Source organism: Phoca vitulina, unplaced genomic scaffold (genome assembly GCF_004348235.1).
Source record: "Phoca vitulina isolate PV1807 unplaced genomic scaffold, GSC_HSeal_1.0 scaffold22, whole genome shotgun sequence".
Lineage (NCBI taxonomy): Eukaryota > Metazoa > Chordata > Mammalia > Carnivora > Phocidae > Phoca > Phoca vitulina.
The window spans coordinates 46,422,177-46,440,274 of record NW_022589725.1 but is presented as its reverse complement, the minus strand read 5'-3'; the positions used below and the strand labels follow the sequence as shown (position 1 = coordinate 46,440,274).

The window sequence follows — 18,098 nt, the reverse complement described above, 5'->3', positions numbered from 1 at the left end:
CCAAGACTCTGAGCTATTTTTCCTGCTGCTTGAAAGTAATTGATACTCCCTGTTATAGACACAAAGGGCCAAATGAACAGTTAAGGACAGCAGCTACTCCCATGTTGTGACCGTGGCGTCATAAATCAGAAAAGACTTCCCTGTACTGAGGTAAGGTTATGTCAACCACAGATCATTTTCAGACATAAAACTCAGGAAATCAGAAGGCTCAAAATCAGAATGAATTCCTACCATTGCATATTGCAATTAGCTTTACATGTGCGGTGTGGCATGTCCTCCTCCTGTGTCATCTGCCCCCTCTTGACAGCAGGGCTCCCAAGGGGGCCTCTGAGTGGCAGGCTCTTCAGAGCACTTGCTTTAGTGCTGTTGATGATGTGCGATCCCCAACCTGGTAGAATGCGATCATCACAGAGCAAGGTCCCTCTAGGAACTTGGAAGTAAGCGTACGTCTATATCCTGAACACTGAACTCTAATACCAACACATGTATTAGTTGCCTATTGCTGCTGTAACAAGTTTCCACAATAATTCAGCACAAGTTTCTTACTCACAGTTCTTTAAGTCGACATCTAATAGTCTCACAGGATGCATTCCTTCTGGAGGCTCGAGGGGGAATGCACTCCCCTGTCTTTTGCAGCTCCTAGAAGCTGCCCACATTCCTGGCTGGATGCTCCTTCCTGCATCTTTGAGTCCTCACACTGCATCACCTCGACCCTCTCTGCAGCCTTCCTTTTTTACTTACAAGGACTATGTGGTCACACTGGGCCTGCCCGGATAATCCAAGATAATCTCTCCATTTTAGAGTCAGCTGGTTAACAACCTTTATTATGCCTGCAGCTTTCATTCCTTGAGACCATGTGAGGCCACAAAGTCATGGTTTTGGGGATTAGGGCATAGACATCTTCAGGAAGCCATTACTCTGCCTACCATGACACATAACAGATCAAAGCCAAAAAACTTTTAAATCCTGACAAAGCCAAACAATTCACAGGCTGGTAAGAGGTGAGGATAAATACATGGACTATGTGAACATGTGGGAAAAAAAATGTTGCCAATCAAAAGTGGGGGAGGAGGTGCCAGGCAGCCCTGGAGGCATCATCAGATCATTCTTCTATACGTCACACCACTTCATATTATTACAGACATCATTTCATATATTACTATTGTTCTTTTTCATGCATCCATAATTTCCCAAGTATTGATTTATGTGTTTTACAAATATTGTAACTATCAGATATGTATATCCCCACTTTGTAGATGGGGGAACGGGGACTCGAAGAATGAAGACACCTATTTGGGTGAACTGGCTGATAAGTGGTCAGTGCGCCTGTTTCTCAGAGCCACTCTGCAACCTCCCCGAGGGGTAAGAGAGCCAGGAAGCAGGCATCTAGAGGACGCGCAGTGGGGCGGCTGGCCCAGGAACTCCGCCGCACCTGCCCAGGGTCGGCATATCCCTGCCAGGGAGACAGGGCATTAGACAGTGTTACTGGATCCCATAACTACCCTGCTCTTATGTGTACCCAAGTACCTTCCAGAAATGTGGCTCCCTGCATACACTGTCCATAGGGCTTAATATATCTACCTAAGAGCAGGTTCCCGAGCAAGGGTTAGTAATGGGCACTCTGGTTTACACATTAGGCCTGTGGGTTTGGCTCCTACAGGTCTCCTGAGAGCCAGGCCTGCCTCTAGTGAGCTGGGTTGCGGGCCTGGCCGGTGGGCCTGGGGGGAGTTCTCCGTGGTTCGCTCCCCTGGGCGGCCTCCCTCCAGCCCAAACTTCCTTCCTCTGTGAGCAGTTTGGAGAGCAGCTTCCGGTGTCTTCCCAAATCCTCAGGAGGGAAATGGAGAGATCCGAGGGATTTTGTACATAGGAGAACCCCCTGACATGCAGCAACCACAGCCCCGCCGCTCCGTTCAGGGTGAGAGAGGCCCCCTCCTCAGCATGCTGGTGGTAGGAATCTCCTGGAGTCTCCGCCCCAGCTGCCCTTTGCCTTTCTCCCACCTTTGAACCTGTAAAGGGGCCTTGCGCACAGCAGGCTCTCTGCCAGTCTGTGGCCTGCAGAGAGAATGCCCAGGCCTCCGCAGCAGGGAGTCTTGTTACAGCTGCTCCCCTCCAGCTGCAGGCTAAGTTTTATTCACGAGCCTGCAGGGGCCCTAGGCCAAGTGCTTTCTGGAGCTGCCTCCGCCCAGAGACTAAGCCTTTCCATTGTTAAACCCTTGCTCCAACCTGCTGGGGCTCCCCAGGACATGAGGCAGCCTATGGGCTGCACAGGGTGAGGGGAGGGGGCATTTGGGGGCTCATTAGGCAGTAGCTTGGTTTCAGGCTGTATTTTGAAAACTCTCATCACTAATGAGCTGCACAGCGTGCTGGGGACAAGCAGGGTGCCACGAGTCTCTGGGTACAATAAGCCCTGATTAGATGGAATATTCACAGAATGAGAGTAATTCTCTGAACTTTCTAGTTAATCATAGACTCCCATGATTTTTTAGAATAGAGTCTTTTAAGACCTTTTATGAAGGAGTCTGGAAGTCAAGGGATCTGAGGAGAATAGAAACCTAGGGGAGATATGAGAGCAGCTTTGAAATATCTAGGTCTGTCATTCTCAGGAGTCACCAACTTTGTCACCTGAGGCAAAGGACTGGGAACCACATTCAGAAATCACAGGCCACTGGGGGTTGGTCTTGTGGAAGGAAGAAGGTTCTGATATGAAAAAGTTACAGAAAGTTGGAGGAGGCTCCCTGGAGGGAAATAGAGGAAGAGAGAGAAAGTGTGTGTGCGTGTGTGGTATTTGTGTGAGATGTGTGTGAGGTATGTGTGTGGCATGTGGTATGTGTGGTACATGTACGTGTGTGGTGTGTGTGTTTGGGGGTATGTGTGTGCATGTGTGTGGTATGTGTGCAGTGTGGCATCAGGTGTGGTGTGGGAAGGTGTGAACCCAGTCTCCGCAGGGCTTGGGGGTTTGCTATAGGGGAGGCACCTTATGGTAATGGGTTCTGCACTGAGTGAGTCTGAACAGCAGGTATATCTTGGACAGACAGGGGGTTGGTGATCAACTGTGGAGGACCCAGAAGCATATGCTGATATCCTGGCAGGGCTATGACGTGGTCCATACTGTTTGAAGGCCAGAAACACCCAGGTTCCTTGGTGGGCAGACTGTACACTGGGGGGACTGCTGACCATGCTCCTCTGAGTGGGTCAGAGCCCAGGCTCTGAGGCTCTGAGCCAGCAAAGACCTGTGGGAAACCTGGAGTGGACCCCTGGGCTGAGTCCCATGGCCTTTGTGCCCTACCCTGGAAGCAGCTGTGACATCTTAAAATTATAAAGCATTACCCCCAAATTGGCTTCAAGCCCTGGCTTGGCTGCTAAGTCACTGTGTGATCTTGAGCAAGTGACAGCCTTTCAATAACCTCTGTTTCTTCCTCTATAAGATGGGATACCGAATTTGTAGGGTTCTTGCAAGGACTGAGGTAACAGACACAAGACACCGAGAACAGTGTCAGCAGATGGTAAGCCGCATGCACAGCATGGCTGTTCTAGGTGTTTATGGCTGGAATCCATACTGGTTGGTGACTGTCTGAATGTCACTCCAAAAATGTGAGCTATCATTCTAAATGCAAGCATAAATGCGGACTTACACTACAACGCTTGATTAGAAATCCATAACCAGCTCGTGCTGCCCCTCCACCACCTGGGGAGATTGTCTTCTCTGCAGCCCTGGGTCTCAGCACCACAGCATCAGCCCAGCTACAGCCCATCGTCTGGTTACGTCTTGGCAAACCGGCCTGTGGCTGATTTGTGTGGTCCGAGAGCTAAGAATACGGTTATTTTTTTAAATGGTTGAAAACCACATCAAAATAAGACTATTTTATGACACAAGAAAATCACATGAAATTTAAATTTTGGTGTCCGTCAGTAGAGTTTTACTGGAACACCCACACCCATCATTTCCGCTTTGTCGATGGCTGCCCCCACACTGTCATGGCAGAGCTGAGTAGTTGTGACAGAGATCTTATGACCTACAACGTCTGCGGACTTTACCATCTGGGCCTTGACAGAAAAGGTTTGTCATCCCCCATTTAGGCGGAACCTCAGCTAGCTCTGCCTTGGCGCCAGAGGTTAGTGGGTGCTCAGGACAGTGGTGGCCTTCTAGGCTTCAGGCACCAGGGGGCACGGAAAAGAGCAGGCCGTCAGGCAGTGTGGCTGATGGGAGGGGGGATTCTGACAGAAACGCCAAGATTGCTTTCTCAGGAGACTGCTCACATTTTTACTATTTAAGCAGTGTTCCAACGAGAAGGCACTTAGAAAGGAAAGGACTTCGCCACTGTCCTAATTTGACACAATCCCCTCTCTCTGCAGTGCCTTCCAACCCTTATTTGAAGCTCTCGAAGGACTACCTCAAATGGGCCCAGCCTCTGACCCCTTGTAAAGTTCCGGCACCCGAGGCCCCCTCCCCGGTAGATTCAGTTTATTGCTCTGTAAAACTCTAGGCTTAACTGTGAAATTTCTGGTTTTGGTAAAGAACAAATGAATATTGGCAATTTTGTATAGTTCAACCCAATAGACTATATACATTGAAGCCAATTTGGGAGTAATGCTTTATAATTTTAAGATGTCACAGCTGCTTCCAGGGTAGGGCACAAAGACCATGGGACTCAGCCCAGGGGTTCACTCCAGGTGTCCCACAGGGCTGAGGGGACATAGTCCCTCACTAACATCATCGCTCACTCTTTGGGCTCAGTACCCCATCAGTTCTGCCAAATGTCCTGATGAATCCCTTGCAAATCCCAAACTCAGGACCCAGGTGGATTCAGAATGTGAAATATGCTCCCCCTCATTCCCAAATGTGTTTTATCTGATGCTCACCATCCAAGCTCAGGAGCCTAGTAGATGTGGGTAAGAGGGATGTTTGGTAAATTTAATCTGCTGAACATCCCCACTGTCACTGTTTCCCTCAATGGCTCCAATCTCAGAGACAAGCCCACACCAAGGTGCCAGAGGACGTGAGCCCACCTTCCCCCCCTTACCTCTCCCTGGACAAAGGCTTGGGCTCAGGACGAATGGCAGCCATGGAGAGAGGTGCTTGCCTGGAGGGGGATGAGGAGAAGTTCAGATCCAAGGAGCCCGCTTTTCTGTGCAGTGGTTCCATGCCCACGGCACCTTGCATCTCGCTCTCTATGGGGCAGGACCCTGCCCTGCCGTGGATGGACAGCGAGGACACTTCGGGCCCCACTGCACCCTGGAGTGAGGTGTCCACTGCCACCTGGGGGTCGTGGGTTGGAGAGATGGACGGTGGGGAGCGAGATTTCTTCTTGGTGGATGCCCCAGCGAGAAGCTTCAGCAGCCCACTCTTCTTCTCTTTCTGGAAAGACACACAGAATTGAAATCCAGTGAGTTAATACTCCTAAATGCCCTTGTTGTTAGTGAACAGGGAGAGAAATATAATCTTATTTAGAAACTTTAAACAAAATCTTGTAAAGCTGGTTAAAGAAAGAAAACAGAGCTAAGACTGAAAGTTTCTCCAACTCTTATTTTCCTTTCTTTCCCCAAACCTGGCACAAGTACCCAGAACAGACCCAGGAGGCCCGGGGGCAGGCCCGAAGGCACCGCTCCCGGGAGAGGATGCTGTGGGGGGCCCTTCCCAACAACGTACCCCCTGCCATGGCAGGGCCATCCTGGATGGGGACTTCACTTGCTGTGCCACAGGAACCAGCAGTCAACACAACTGGCTTCTTTTTACCCGAGCAGGCAGTGAAATGATTCTACATCAGGCTTCCTGAGATTAGCTCCCTCAACCCCTGGGTTTATATAGCCGAAGCCCATGTATCCTGCATATCTTTGTTTGGAAACCCTGGGCAGCACTGTATGCAAACTTTCCTCTGCAGAATTATTTGTACCACACAGTGTGTATGTGTGCGTGTGTATTCATCACATTTATTCCGAGAAAGTTCTTTGCAGGCGGGAAGGACCGCTTGTCCCAGAGCCAAGGGCAGCTCCCCAGTGAAGGCGACTTCTCTTCCCCCAAATTCCCTCAGTGAGAAACATCCTGATAAGACCTCTTTGCCCAGCAGGTGGCTTCCTTATCTTAAGAGAAAGGGCTGTTAATAGAATGTGACAACATGAGGTCATGGCTCCTCACACACAAAACCAGTGACATAATCAGAAGAATCTGCCCTTACAATCATGGGGCTATGAATACACCATCCCACTACAATGTGCAGACCCCTCCCCTGCTCCATAGCTCACTCCCAGTTCTCGTGGAGGACTACCCACTGCGCCCCGCAAAGCCACCTGCCGGTGGGATGATGAGCACAGAGTCTTCACTGGAGGCCCCGCTCAGTACTACCTTGACCCTTCTTTCCTTAGTCTCACATCCTGGAGGCTCAGAGCAAGCTCTCAATGAGGAACTGAGAGACAGGCTGGGGTGGCCACACAGACCCAGAGAAGGATCCGGGCAGTGTCCTCGGGTGGCCGGGACCAGCCACTATGTCTGCCCTGAATTCTGCATATCGCTGTCAGTGAGTGGGCACATCAGCCTCCCTCAGCCTGCTGATCACAAAGCACGTAAGGAAGTGTGTGAAACATTGCCAGTGAGCGATGTATGTGTGAAAGAGAAAGTGTGTACATGCAGAAGTGCTTTTAGAACAACACCCTTGCTCTGGGATTTGACCATTTTTATGGCCTTACTCAAGTTTTCTTTTTTCTTAAAGATTTTATTTATTTATTCAAGAGAGAGAGCACTCATGAGTGGGGTGGGGAGGCAGAGGGACAAGCAGATTCCCCGCTGAGCAGGGAGCTTGACTCGGGGCTCGATCCCAGGACCCCGAGATCATGACCTGAGCTGAAGGCAGACGCTCAACCGAATGAGGCAACCAGGCACCCTGAGAGTTTAGTTTTCTAATGTTCAGTGGAAATCAGGTGGCAGGGGGATATGGGCACACGGTGTAAGACAGCGGCAGCACACGGAAGTCTGAAACTATAGTCACTGAGTCAGCAATGGTCATTTGGTCACAGGGCTGAGCAGACCTTGAGGTGGGCTGAGGCAAGCTTTCCTCTTCCCACCTTCCTTGTCTGCATGGTTAGAGGCTCCTGGGGGAGGGTGGGTTAAGTGGTGCCGAAATATTCTTAAAATACACATCTCTAAAATGCATATCCTTAAGCTAAGCCAGTAACACTTTAGTATGAACAAGTCCGTATGTTTTCTCTACCCTTTGCAAGGATATTGATAGAAAGAATGGAAGTAGATGTCCTGGATACTGTCTCTGGTGAGGAATTGCTGGCACGGGCAAGCCCCAGGCTGGTGGGGAGCAGGTGGGTATGGGGTAACGCAGCGAAGGATAGCCCCCTGTCTCTTTATGTTGCCCAGCTCTGTCCTGCTTCCGCAGCCACAGAGCGCGGTGATACGCTTGGAGAGCTTCGTGAGTTTGGCCACGAGGGGGCGCCACACAGCCGGCATCAGAGGCTTCCTTGTCTCCCAGGTAGCTGGGGCTCCTGAGGCCACCACCAATGAGAGGTGCTGACAGCTGGCCGCGTGTGTCTGCTCCTCATGATGACAGTCTCCTTATCCGAGGCCATGAAGGGAGGGCACTGGAGGACACAGTGTAGGCGTGAGGGGCGGTGTATAGCTCATGGCCCTCTGGGTGCTCCGGGAGGGTGAGCCTGCCCACCGGACCTAGGAGCCATGTGGACACCCAAACGAAACACCCAAGTATCACAGAAGCTATATGCTATCCAACGCTCACTTTCCAGTTACTAATCCAGTGGGATGGTGAAGCTGGAGATGCCAAGTGATTTAACAGGATACGGCCAGAAGCACAGTGACCTAAGTTATGCCCGCTGTGCAGTGGACGTGCAGCCCTGCCAGTGCCCCGGGGGGAGGAGCCACCGCCTGGCGCCGCTTGCAGTCCCTGAGGGGCTGTGGGCCCAGCCGCCTTTGCTGCCGCTGCCTTAGGCTAGGCCTCGCTGGGACAGACCGCAGGGGAGGGTGCAGGCCGGCCCTGGCGTGAGGTCAGCGGGCTTCCGGGACCAGGGGTGAGGCGAACACGTGTGGAGCTGTTTGAGAGTGTGGGCACCAGGGCAGGGACAAGCCCGCTTGGCCGTGATGCCGGATCGTCAATGGCACCACCAGCAGAGGGGTCTGTGAGGAGGCACATGCCCAGTGGGACAGCGCCTGCCGTGAGAGATGGCCGCCAGCGTCCCAGTCAAAGGGGCTCCGTGTGGGAGAGCGTTTTCACACTGACTGTCCCTATCACCCTGGGACAAGCGATGAGCTCACCTCCATTCAGAGCCGGTGGCCCTGGCCTCTCCCTCATATGTGACAAAGGTGGAAGGAGATGGAACGAGGAAAGAAGTGGGGAGCTGCCTCTAAGAAGTTTCAGGGGTGAAACCACAGCCCTACCTGAGACACCCCAGCAAGTTAAAAAAGAAAGGAAGGGACCAGGGCCCAGCTGTCAGCCAGCATGACACGCTTGTGACTCCTATGGTGGTGTCCTTCTAGCCTCAAGAGCAGAGCAGAGGTTCGATCAACAAATGCTTTCCTGCAAGGCGCCGCCTCGGGACAGAAAGCCCTGGAGCCACGGGCCACGCCATGGTGGGGCATGCTGTGAGGGAGAGAAGACAGAGCCACTGGGCCACTTAGCGTGTTTGCAGGAAGTGTGGCCTCAGCTGTGGTTTGGAAAGAGGTGCACGGATGTGATGGATAATTTTGCTGTCCCAGTTCCCCACGATTAAATATAATAGATCGTTTTCTTAATTTGACTTTGGCAAACACTCATATCACGACTGGAAAACCCTCTCCTTTGCCGTCCGTGACAGAATTCTGCTAATGCCTTATGTACCCAGTTACTACAGATTGCTGTGGAACTTGGTGACCTAGCGATTACCATGCACCCAGAGTTCAGGGAGTGAGGATGTAGGTGTTCCAAGTCTTTCCCTTGCCGGTCGCCCTATTCTGGGAGATGCAGGTAAGAATCTGCTGATGGGCACTTTGCTGGTGGTGGGAACAGACTTGCAGATCAATTTTAGGAGTGACACCACGGGACAATAAGAAGTTTTAGAGGACACAATTTCAGGTTAATCTGGACTAAAGGTTTATTAAAAGAAAGATGGATTTGTCTGGGTTTCTCCTGGGAACAGGACTAAATTAGGGACTTTCCTGAGCCCAGTCAGATGCAGAGAATGGTGATGCTGTTATGATTTCGGGGTCGTTGTAGGTATGTTTTAGTGTTTTAGGAGACTCATTGCTGTCCTACACCGTTTCCTGCCAGCATTCCACTACCTCCGTCTGTGGCCTCCATTCCCCTCTCTGGAGGAGGGTCACTTTCCATCCCAAGGCCACGGTACAGCCATTTCAGCCTTGTAGGGGGACAACAAACACTCTGAAGTGTGGGAACAAAATGCCTCCCTCTTATAAGTCCCGCGTGTGGAAGGCACATCTGCAGAGAAACGTGCCCTCATCTTCTGTCTTCTCCCAAAATGAGTGATGGGCTTCTACTTCTCTGTGAGGCCCTTCACTGCGCCCATGCAGGCAACCTTCACATGAGGCCTCCCTCCCCTTCCTCTGCCCCTGGAACAGGATAGGAGCACAGGGGCAGCCCAGGCCAGTGGCATGAAGGTGCAGCTCCGAGTCCTGGCTCTGCCAACACCGAGTTGTTAAGATGACAGATGGAAGAGTGCTTTTTAAATTATGAATGCGTGTCACAAATATTTGATTGTGTGGCTGTTTTGATGTGTTTATATGATGTGCTATTTTTAGGTTTTTGCAAAACACCCACCACTTAGTTAGCTCCCAGTATGTTTTTGTTAAATGAATAAAATCAACTTCACTTCCACCTGAGGCAGGTGTCTCACTGTTAACCCTCATCTTGCCTTGAGAGAGCCCACAGGCCAACACGGGGTCTCTCGGCTCTCCAACTTTGGGTACAAAGAACCAACTAGGGAGTTGGATAAAGTGTAAATGTTGGCCCCACCCTCAAAGATTCTAACTCAGTAGGTCTGAGATGGAGGCAAAAAGAGTGCTTCTGATCCAGAACCCAGGAAGGGATCAATTGTAAGCCAATGGTCATGTGTTAACCTCCTAATGATTTCAGAAGACTACAGATAGTGCTGTAGAAACCCAGAGAAGGGACCAGCTTCATGGGAAGGTGGGGAAACAAGGAAACTGGTTCGTTGAGCACCTACTAAATGCCCAGCCCAAGGAACATGCATGGGTTTAAAGCCGCGCTTTCGAGTGTTGGCCTGCATGGGCGTGCTGAGTCTAAGCTGAGGGTCTGAGCTGCCTACCAGCTCTCTGGTGGGGCCGTCCCCCTTAGTCACACTCTGAAGGCCAAGAGCGGATGTATGAATGGAGGCTCAGCAAGCAAGACAGGCCACGGCAGCCAGAGGGACAGGCACGAGCCAAGGACTGCTGGCATCCGATGAGGTAGTTCCAGAAGCTCTGGCTCTTGAGATACACAGGTAGTTCTGAAAGCCTTCCTCAGCACGTAAACAGAGCATCATCATGTTAGAGAAGTAAGAGCTTATGAGTTTCATTAAAAAAAATTTGTGTGTGTACACACACACACACGCACACACTAACACATATGGACACACATACCCTAAAATAAAGTCATACCCTACTTTAAAAGAACCATCTGGAAACCTAACATTAAAAAAAGAGATATTTGAAGGTGTTCATTTATTATAGGAAAACTGTAAAACATTTTACAAATAATACAATCATAGTTTTTCTGTTATGATTAAAATAGGGGCCTCCCTAGGGGCCTTAATTGTTTTACAGAACATTAATGTAAAAACTTGGCAAAAGGGAAAAGAAATTTAAATCTTAAATTAAGAACTGCTGCCAGTTAAGAGTCAACCAAAAATTACGGAAAATTCTCTGTGAAATTATAAAAAGCTGAAAAGAATAGAACTTGATTTATAAAATGGGACATTAAAATTTTCAGGGGTATAATTCATTTCATTCAAATGAGGTAAACCTGTAAATGTGACCTATAAGTACCATGTTTTTTTTATCAGGTTGTCTCCTTTGTTAACCTATGTTAAGGTGGCCACAGCATAGTTCCTCTCAAACAGATTCTTAGTTCTTCTTTGTGCAGGGAAACATTTAAAATCACTGGTCAGGCACACGCTGAACGCTGGGCCACCTATGGTGGGTAGCACGGTGCGTAGTACGTCGACTCAGACTTGACTGCGAGGCTTAGCCCTGATAGTCTGGGAAAACCTCAGCCTGAAGAGGAATCCCCAACTGATTGTGCCCATGAATGGGTACATGCTCTGTTCAAAGTCAGAAGGGTGGCTGAGAACTCTACCTTTGAGAACAAAGGATCAAACACAATCACACATTTTCACTCTGTGCTTGCATGAGCTGAGATATAGGAGACAATGATCACAGGTCATGGGGCCTGTTCAGATCATGGGTGGACACTCAGTGACCTGGGAGCATCTGCAGACTGTCTGAGGAAAGCATAGAAATATTCCTTCCAGACTGTTAATATTAGTTACAGGGGTGTGATGCACTTTTGTATTTGTTTGAGTCATTATGTCAAATGTGTATTTCTTTTAGTTTAACAGGGGAAACATAATAAAGGAAAAAGTTGCCACCTGTTGCTTCGACCATAATGATACTAGATGTGATGAACCAGCAAGAACTTTTGCTATTAGCTTATGGAAGAGGTGGTCTTATAAGAGGGGGCATTTGGGGTGGCCTTGAGGGCTGGGCTGATTGGATATAATGAAGGGGGTTGGTTTGTGGGTGACCTGGTCCCGGTGAGGCATGAGAAGGTATGGAAAGAACGGAGGAAATGCCTGGGAGATGAGAAAGGCAGGGAACAGCATATCTTGGTTCCCTGAGAGTAGGCTGAGGGGCCGGAAGTGTGCTCGGCAGACACTGGGAGCTGCCCAGAGCCATGCTAGAGGCAGATGAGGTGCGAGGGGAGGAGAGCAGGTGAGTGAGTGACTCTGGGTGGCAAGGTCATCAGCACGCGGCCACGGGTGGGGAGACGGAGTGGGGACCATGTGATGGTGATAGTCATAGGGCATTTGGAGGGAAGGTGATACCAGCTCCTGCCAGTGGGCGACAGGAGGTGGGGGCATGCACCCTGCAGCTGCGCACTCGCTCCAGGCCCGCATGGCCACGGCAGACTCTGGCTGACACAACAGACAGAACGATACAGAAAGCAAAATCAGCTGTGAGTTGTGCAAGGCTGTTGAATCACAGACCTGTACCTCTGAAACAAATAATACATTATATGTTAAAAAAAAAAAAGAAGAAGATAGCAGGAGGGGAAGAATGAGGAGGGGAATCGGAGGGGGAGATGAACCATGAGAGAATATGGACTCTGAGAAACAAACTGAGGGTTCTAGAGGGGAGGGGGGTGGGGGGATGGGTTAGCCTGGTGATGGGTATTAAAGAGGGCACGTATTGAATGGAGCACTGGGTGTTATATGCAAACAATGAATCATGGAACATTACATCAAAAACTAATGATGTAATGTATGGTGATTAACATAACATAATAAAATAAAATAAATAAAATCAGTTTAGAAGATGGTCAAACAATTCTCAGATGCCACATCAACCTACGGGCAGTTAAGAACCCCACGGGGCAGGCATCAGGGGCCTCCAGGAAGGCCAGAGCTTGCAGAAGTAGGGGCATCAATCCTCATACCTGTTAGAATGACTCGCAGCTGTACATTTGGGAAGGAGCTAGTGAGAGGCCTGATGCACATGGATTTGGCTGGGGGCTTCGAGGAGCCTTTAGATAATCAAAATAAAAAACGAAGGGACATGGTGCATCCTTATCTTCATATACTGAGTCTGGCTCCCAGACAGCAAGGGACACTTGGAAGCCTTTTGATTAAAATTTCATGTTTGGAAAGTTTCCTATTGGAGATGGGGAAAGGGTAATTAAAAGCTATGCCTTGTTAAAATTTTGATGGGGAAAGACACATCTCTGCCTGAAAATACAGTTACTGTAAGAGCAGAGAAGGGGTTATAACAATATAAATTTGTACTGCATCTTCAGAAAGGGTAGAGGAATACAAGATCTATACTAAATAAAGAGGAAGAAGTTCACAAGCTAATCAAAAGAGACAGGAAAAATGTGCATTTAGCTATTGGCTATTTTAAACATGAAAACACATCTTCAAAAATACTGCCCTCACAAAAGACCAAAGTTGAAGATTGATTCATGAAAATAACGGGGAAGGGAAGCAGCAGATAACAATGTGCCAATCTGATTGTGCTTTCTCTAGCTTTTGTTTTTGATGGGAAAGATGCCTGCTGCAGTATGCTGCCCTCTTGCTCTTCCTGAGGATTGAAACCATTAAGTGAAGCCTTTGTTCAGTGCTCTGCCTGTGGCACTGTGCTGGGCACTCTGAAAAGGGAGCTGAATGGACAGAAGAAGAAGTGGGAGTGGGATCTGGGTCCTCCAAAGCACTGTGATTACAGCAGTTTGTTAGACTCAGAAACAGAGGACAACACTCAGGAGCTGGGCCTGGCAAGTGGTTTTGGGTGACCAGCCAAGTTCAATGCAGCAGGAAAGAGCTCCTGAAGTAGAGGATACTGTCTCCCTGAGGAACTTCAAAAAGATGGCACATCATGACAGCTTTGGAGATAGATGGAGGGGGTGTCACTGTCATTGATCAGCTGACTGATCTTGAACAAGTCACTTAACTGCTCTTAGGCTCATATGTAAAATGGACTATATATATATATATATATATATATATATATATATATATATATAACTAATTATACTGTAGACTATTTCTTGAGAGCTCACTATGAACCAGGCACTAAGTTTTGGACATCATTAGCTCTTAGGTTTTTAAAACAACCCAATAGAAAAAACATAACCTCTGAGATCGTAATCAACAGACACAGTGTAATCAACTAGAAAGTTGCACCATTTGGATTTAAACCTGGGACTTGCTTCCAAATTTTAATGCCAGCTCTACTGCTTTGTCTTGAGAACGAAGGCATGTCATCCCAACATGGCATCGATAAGTGGGAGGCCCCGTGCAATGCACCACGGAGGTTTTCATGTGTTTAAGTCACTTCACAGATGGGCACTGAGGTATTTACACAGAGCCATGATTACAGAACTCTAATGAGGGCTGCATGATGATAAAATGGGGTTGGCCAGTTACCCACCACCCTTGTGACCCAGCAGCTCTTGGCTCCTCTGGGCTGCTTCCTCAGGACGGAATCTTGACAGTAGCCTCGGCACTGATCAGAGGACTGATGGGATGGCAGGTAAAGCACCTAGCAGAGTGCCCAGCACAGAGTAGGCTTTCAACAAGGAGTAGCTGTCACGAACCTCAGCGACGGTGGTGGTGTATGCCAGTGGTCTTCATCTGTTCACCTGGCCCTCAGCCAGCACTCATGTCCCGGGAGCACAGGCTGAGGTCAGAGGAAGGCTAGCACATGCAGTTATCCACCACAAAGGAAGATCGAATAGGACTCAAGTGCCAGCTACATGTCTCTCAGCCTCTGGAAGCCTCTTGTGCAATAAGAGGTTGAGAAATATCCTCCCAAGTCCCTGAAACAGTGCACTCAGAAGCTCCCAACTTAAAGAAACACCCCAGTCTCTGTTGCAGGGCAGGAGCGTTGTGAGAAGAAAACCACACTAACCATGTTGTTTTTTTCACACTCAGCTTGCTGGCTGGAAAGCACCAGGTGCCCTTTCCAGCTCCCAGAAAACACAGTAAATAAAGATGGTGAAAATATGGTGGGGACTAGAACTTGAGAGCAGACAAAGACACCATGGACCCACCTCAGCTGGGCCTCTGGGCACCCTGAACCTGACCTGTCCAGGGCACCGACATTCCTCATCTCCTCCCCCTTGAGAAGGGCCCTCTCTTGGGCTCCTTGATTCTGTATTATGGTTTCTTTCCCTGCCCTTCTGCACAGTGGTTGGATCCTTCCTGCCAGCGCTGCGCCTTCCCCCCAGCCCCAGGTACAAATGCTCCTGGACTTGGTCTCTTGCTTCACTCATTAATGTACTCTTGCCAGAAGCTTTGACACAGGATTGGCTCTTCAATTCTCTCTTCTACGGTGAAAGCATCTCTAGCCCCAAGGTCTCAAATGAGCTCTAGGTCTTTTATCTGCAACTTCACCTAGACATTTTTTAAAGATAGAAATCACACAAATAAAACCATCAAAAGACGCCCGAAGCTCTGAGCTGGAGGACTGGGGAGGCTCGCTCTGCCCAGCCCTGATTAGAGACATCCAGAGGTGATCACGTCCCCCATGCCCGTGCCCAGGCGAGTGGCCAGGGGCTGGGGGCTTGTGCTCTCAGCGCCATCTGCAGGCCAACGCCCTGGCACCTGGCTGCCTGTCCTTGTCCTCCTCCTCAACAGAGTGCAGCAGCCTGAGCGCACCTCGGCTGCTTGGGATGGTGGGGTCCACACCGGGATGGAGGCCATTTCTCCAAACTTGTAAATCATGGCAGCCCATGCTCATTTTCCCCAACCTCTTTGTTTATCACTCTCATTCATGTGGCAGGTCTTGCCCCTTTCCAGAGGCTTGACTCTCACTCTCTTATTTCCTTCTCAGGCAATGATGCCAGCACCCCCACACGTCTGTTTCATAGAGGAAAGAAAGCTGAGCATTGACCACATGCCTGGTGTTGCGTATACCATTTCTATTTTAATGTACCTTGTCTTAGTTGGCTCAAGCTGCCCTAACAAAATACCAAAGACTGGGTGGCTTAAAGAGCAGAAAAGTATTTTCTCCTAGCCTAGAAGCTGGAAACCCATAATTGGGGTGCCAACATTGTCAGGTTCTCGGTGAGGGCTCTTTTCCCGGGTGTAGATGGCCGGCTTCTTGCTGAGTCCTCACAGGACCTTTCCTCACTGCAGGGGCATGAAAAGGGAGCCCTCTCTCTTCCTATTCTTCTAAGGCCACTAATCCCATCATGGGGCTCCACCCTCATGACCTCATCTAATAATTACCTCTCCAAGGCCTCATCTCCAAATGTCATCACATTGGGGCTTCATCATATGAATTTGGGTGGCAGGGGACCCAAGTATTCAGTTCATAACATTCTGCCCTTACCTCCCAAATTCATGTCCTTCTCCTATGCAGAATGCATTCATTCCATCCAAACCCACAAAGTCTTAATTAATTCAGGCTTCAACTCCAAAGTCTAACGTCCAAAGTCTTATCTCAATATTCAAATCAGACACGAGTGAGGGTGGAAGTATGGTTCAGACACACCATGTGGCCCCAGGCACGACGGTGGCACAGGCATAAATGAGACAGTCCCATTCCAAATGGCAGAAATAGGACGAAGAAGGTCCCGGGCAAGTCCAAAACTTAGCAAGACAAATCCCACTGGAGCCTGAAGTTTGAGAATAATCCTATATGGTTCAGTGCCTCCCTTGGAGACCTACCTCCAAGGCTTCCATCAGAGGCCACCTGCCTGTTGGAACTGAGGTGGTGGCCCTCATGATCTCTGGATCGCCTTAGCGTCCTTCCTCCCCTTGCTTGAAGAATAGCGCACATTTGCGGCCAGATAGCTGGATGGTCTGGTCCTGTAGGATCCAAGACGTCCTACAACCACCCTTCATTCCATCCTCCTTGCTCCGTTCCTGTTAGTTCAAAGTGGCAGTGTCCCCGCACTCCTGGCCCCTGTGGAGACTGCTGGTCACCTCCATGAGCCACACCTGGCATCTCTTCATCAAACGGTTGTTCAGCCTCACGCTTACATTCTCCTTAGAACATGCTTTCTCATTTTTTTGCAATATGGATAGGCTAAGAATTTCCTAAACGCCCAAGTTCTGGTTCCTTTTTGGTTAACAATTCCTTCTTCAGTTTATTCTTTCCTCTTGCATTTTACTCTAAGCAGTCAGGAGGAACTAAGCCAGTCCTACGACCCTTTGCTTAGAAATTTCCTCAGCTCACCAACAATGTCATTGCTCAAAGGTCCCCAGAACAGGAGAACACAGTTCAGCTAAATTCTTTGCCACCTTATAAGGAGGAGTGCCCTCCTTCCAGTGTCCAATAATGCGTTCCTCATTTCCCTCTGAGACCTAAGATGCACTATTCTTTAACATTCATATTTCCACCAGTGTCCTCTTCATGATTATTTACATATTCTCTAAGAAAAGAGAAGCTTCTCTCCAACTCTCCTCTTTTCTTTCTGAGCCCTCACCAGAGCTACCTTTAATGTCCATATATCAAGCATGCACTTCAAACTCTCCCAGGCTCTACCCACTGCCTGGTTCCACAGCTGCACCCACATTTTTAGCTATTTGTAAGAGTACCACCCCACGTCCTGGTAACAAAATCTGCATTAGTTTGCTCAGGTGTCCACAGCAAAATATCACACACTGGGTGACTTAACTAACGAAACTTATTTTCTCACAGCCTGAAAACTGGAGGTCTGAGATCAGACTGCTAGCTTGTGAGGACTCTCTTCCTGGCTTGCAGACACCACCTCTCCTTAGGTGTGCATATGGAGAGGGAGGTCTCTCTCTTCCTCTTCTTCAAGGCCACCGATCCCAACATGATGGTTCTACCCTCATGACATCATCTAACCCTAATTACCCACAAAGGCCCCACCTCACACTGGGGGTTAGTGCTTCAACTTATGAATTTTGGGGGGACATGAACATTCAGTCCAATACATAACAGTTGGGTATGGGTCACAGTCACCTCATTTGCAGATGAGGAAATTCAAGTCGAGAGAGATGAATTGGGCTTGGATCCAGGTCTCAATGGTGAATCCCAGGCCTTCTCTACCTGTCACACCACCTGCCATTCCCCCTGCAGTTGATGAATGAGTGAATGGAGGGAGGGTTTATTGTTTCTTCATTACTGGTGTCATCAAAGCCTCTGACCTGGGCCCTCCCACCCCTGATCTGCCCTATACACCGGGGCCTGGCTAAAGTTCTGGAACATTACTCAGTGTCTGCTGAGTCTAACCAGTCTTCACTTACTGCCCCTGAACACAGCCACATCTCCAGGGCTAAGCTGGCCCGAATGCCCCCATCAGCCCTGCAGCTCCTTGAACCAGCCTCTATGCAGTGAAACTTTCTGAGTGATAGATGTTGGGTGCCATCCCCAGATCTAACACAGCCAATCCACGTAGGGCAGC

The 18,098-nt window shown here is 49.3% G+C and overlaps 1 protein-coding gene across 3 annotated transcripts in view; it reads right to left on the bottom strand.

Moving 5' to 3' along the window:
• The window catches only part of SH3RF3 (SH3 domain containing ring finger 3), a 378,293-nt gene that overhangs the window by 5,101 nt on the left and 355,094 nt on the right, over positions 1-18,098 (bottom strand). For 2 of the 3 annotated variants that reach the window (XM_032419248.1, XM_032419249.1), the window contains exon 9: positions 5,022-5,356. In XM_032419248.1, the coding sequence (XP_032275139.1) occupies positions 5,022-5,356 (335 nt within the window). The remainder of the gene's footprint in view (positions 1-5,021; positions 5,357-18,098) is intronic. The other variant, XM_032419250.1, reaches the window with a different exon arrangement.